At 69.6% G+C, this 3,462-nt stretch overlaps 1 protein-coding gene across 1 annotated transcript in view; it reads right to left on the minus strand.

Annotated features, from left to right (window-relative positions):
- LOC103252791 (serine/threonine-protein phosphatase 2A 55 kDa regulatory subunit B gamma isoform-like) overlaps positions 1–2,459 on the minus strand; it is a 9,026-nt gene extending 6,567 nt beyond the window's left edge. The window contains exons 1-2 of the mRNA XM_021709291.1: positions 2,314–2,459; positions 2,052–2,228 (exon numbers count right to left, since the gene is read on the minus strand). Of these exons, the coding sequence (XP_021564966.1) occupies positions 2,052–2,228; positions 2,314–2,459 (323 nt within the window). The remainder of the gene's footprint in view (positions 1–2,051; positions 2,229–2,313) is intronic.
- Between the last annotated feature and the right edge of the window lie 1,003 nt (positions 2,460–3,462).

Genomic DNA, 3,462 nt, shown 5'->3' on the forward strand with positions numbered 1-3,462 from the left:
AGGGACGGACGGGCGCGGGCACCCCGTGAGCCGGGTGAGCGGCATCACCTGGCCTCCAGCGCCCCCTGGCGGCCGCCTCGAGGAAGGACAGGCAGCGGGTCGCGACCAGCCGGGACCGCCCACCCAACACAGACAGCAGCCAGGCCGGAATCACCTTTTTGCAGCCACGGGCCCCTCTTCTGCGATTCTAATAGGCTCCGAGACCCGCTGCCCGTGCTCATGGGGGATCCCTCGGGGCGCCAGGGCCCGCAGCTCACGATTCCCGGAGGCGCCCTGCCTCCGGGGAGGGCAGGGGTGGGCACCCGCAGAGAGGGCCTCGGGGGCGGCCGACCCAGCCGTGCCCACCCAGCCTCAGGCCGGGCTTCACCCTGGTTTCCCGGGCGTCCTCCACTGGAGCCCTGTGACCACTGTGCGGGCCCGGGGGGCCAAGACGGCAGGAGCCGCTCTCGAGAACCTCCACCCCTGGGCGCGATGGCTTGGGCCCCAGCCCTGTCGCCTGCAGGCGCCCTCTTGTCCCGTCCCCGCCACGTCCAAAGCCACAGAGGGCCAAGCCTGGCGCTTTCACACCGCCGGGCAGCCCTGGCCATCCTCAGAAGCTCAGGCCTGCCACGTGGCTGACGCCACCCATGCAGCCGGACACACCCCCCAGGCTGGCAGCTCTCGTCACCTCCTCGCCCACCAGCCCGGGCAGGCCCGAGGGGGAGGGAGGGGGCGCCGCACGGGCCATATTCCAATCTCGCCGCCCGTGTGGCCTTTAACCCTGCCCCGTCTTGTCGCCCGTGGCCCTCTTCCGGATTTGGAGACCCGCTTCCAGAAACTGCTGCCGGTTTCAGGCAGGCTGGCTAGAAAGGCCACCGGGTTCCCACATGGGGGACGCCGACCGCGTGGCCTCCGGGGGGCTCTCCCCCTCCTGGCATCCCTGGCCCGCAGCCCCAGGTGCTGAGGTTCACCGTGCCCCTGCCTGTCCGGGACCCGCGCAGGGGAGGCCGAGGCAGTGTCGGGCACAGAGCCCGGCTGAATGTGTATCACGGCCAAAACCAATGGGGACAGCAACAGACGGGTTTCGAAGTGCCTGCGTCTCACCCTCCCTGACCTGCCCTTCTGCGGGGCTCTCTTGCCCGGGCCAGCAGCCTTAGTGATGCACTCATCCAAACACGCGTGTGTGCTCTCTCCGGAGCACTAAGCATCCCCTGCCTCCGGCAGCAGGACGCAGGTGAGCGCCAGCTCCCGGGAAAGGCCGGACCGGACCAGGAGGCAGCCAGTCCGCAGGGAGGCCCCAAGAGGCCGCCTCCCCCCTGCTGGGCTCCACGCTCTGCGGCTACAAGAGTAGGCTTTTGCGTTTCGGCATCTTACGCCCTGTAGGACCCGGGCAAAAGGCCAACAGGATTTGGAAGGAGCGGGCGGAGGGGGGATTTTCCTCCTGCCAGGCGACGGGAAGGGTGCCGGGCACAGGGCGAGGAGGCGCAGAGGCAGGACCCGTGGGTGGATGCCGGGGCGCCTGCCTGGGGCCTCCCGGGTCCACGCCCACCGGCCTGAGCCCAGGCTGGGGTCGCAGGACTCACAGCGGGCCAGGGCGGTTTCCCCGGCAGGCGGGGCTGTGAGAGGCGGCTGGACCTGGGGGGCATGGCCAGGCCTGGGAGTGGTCCGGGAGGCCTGGGAGGGGCCCGGAGGCCCAGAGGGCCTGGGCAGGGCTGTTGCCAGAAAGAGGCGCTGCAGAGGGGCAGGGCTGCCTCGGGGCACGTAGGCATGGACAGCTGCCAGGCCCGGGGCCAGACCCTTCCCGCCCCATCGACGGCTGGGGGAGGCCCGTCGGGGGACCCTGAACCGACTGATGGCGCTTCCACTGCCGCCTCGGGCCCGGGCGCAGAGCCGGCGCCAGGGTAGTGCCAGGAGACGGCGCTGGTTTTCCTGCCCCTCGACCGCGCACTCAGAAGGGGCGCCCGCCCCACGCCTCGACCCACCAGGCCGGTCACCCACAATGCTCCGCCCAGATCCCTCCGAGGCCGGCGGCTCCCCCCCCGCGGGTGGCGTGGGCGGTCCTCGCCGCTTACCTGTCACTCCCGTTCCAGGCGCACTCGAACTTGTCGAAGATGCAGTCGTTCTCATACAGCGAGCAGAGCTTGCTCCGAAGGTAGTCGTGGACCTGGCGGGGGACCGGCCCGTGAGCAAGCGGACCCCGAGAAGGGTCCCCAAGGGGGGCCGGATGGGACCCCCGGCGCGCCCACGGCCTGGCACGCGGCTCGCCTCTGAGCCGTGGCCAGACGGGCGACCACCCCGGCGAGCAGAGCTCACTGTGACCCAGGGAACACCCACCGCGGAGGGTCCGGGACCTCCCGGGGCCCACATCTGGCTGTGCCGTCTTGGGTGAGCGCTGAGCGCCAGCCTCTCGGGGGGTCCTGGGCAGAAGTGCGGGGCGGGCTGGGCCCGGCCGCGCCTTCGGGGACATCAACAACCGCCATGAGCGTGGGTGACCGTCACCAAGGGGGCGCAGGGAACGCTGCAGGCGGCCTGAGCGCGAGCTCCACCGGCACCGCGTCGACCCAGCACAGGCCCGAGGCTCGGAGAGGTCAAGTGACTGCCCCAGGCCACGCAGCTGACGTGCAGCCGGCCAGGATCCTTCTTCCCCGGGCTCACCCCGCAGGACGCCCGAGCTGGCGATGACCCAGGACCCCGCCCAGCTGCAGCCTGATCCCATGCGGGCGGTGCCCGCGGGCCTGTGGGTGGCCAGCCTCGGCGGGGGCGGGGCTGTGCCCTCGGGGAGGAGAGGGGCCACGGAACACCCGGCTCTGGCGCTGGGGGGAGAAAGCTCAGCACGGAGGCCGTGGGCCAGCGTGATGGCTCATGCTCTGCACCTGCTTCCTTTCCACGGAGTCTCACCCCGTGGCCCAGGCTGGAGAACCCAGCGCGACCACAGCTCACGGCCACCCCAGCTCCTGGGCTCAAGCGATCCCCTCGCCTCAGCCTCCTGGGTCTCCGGCACCACCGGCGGGTGCCACCACGCCCAGCTGAGCGGAAAGCTTTGCGAGGCGGGTCTTGCCTGTGGCCAGGGCTGGTCTTGATCCTGGCTTCAAGAGAGCCTTCCGCCTCAGCCTCGCACAGCACTGGCACGACGGGCAGGAGCCACCATGCCTGGCCCTGGCGGCTGATTTTTTATGTGTCCACTTAGCCGGGCCATGGTGCGCAGGCTTTTGGTCACATGTTATTCTAGGTGTCTCTGCCAGAGTATTTTTTTAGATGGGAATAACATTTAAGTTAGTGGGCTTGAAGTAAGCCAGATGACACTCCATAATGTGGGTGGGCCTCATCCAATCCGTTGAAGGCCTGGACAAAGACGGACCTCCCGGAGGAGGAGGGGGTTCTGCTGGCTGCTGGCCACCATCACTGGAGCCCTTAAAATAAAAACCTCCCAAGCCGGGCTCGGTGGCTCAGCCTGTAATCCCGCGCCTTTGGGAGGCTGAGGTG

Source organism: Carlito syrichta, unplaced genomic scaffold (genome assembly GCF_000164805.1).
Source record: "Carlito syrichta isolate Samal-C Ts95f unplaced genomic scaffold, Tarsius_syrichta-2.0.1 Scaffold170464, whole genome shotgun sequence".
NCBI classification, from domain to species: domain Eukaryota; kingdom Metazoa; phylum Chordata; class Mammalia; order Primates; family Tarsiidae; genus Carlito; species Carlito syrichta.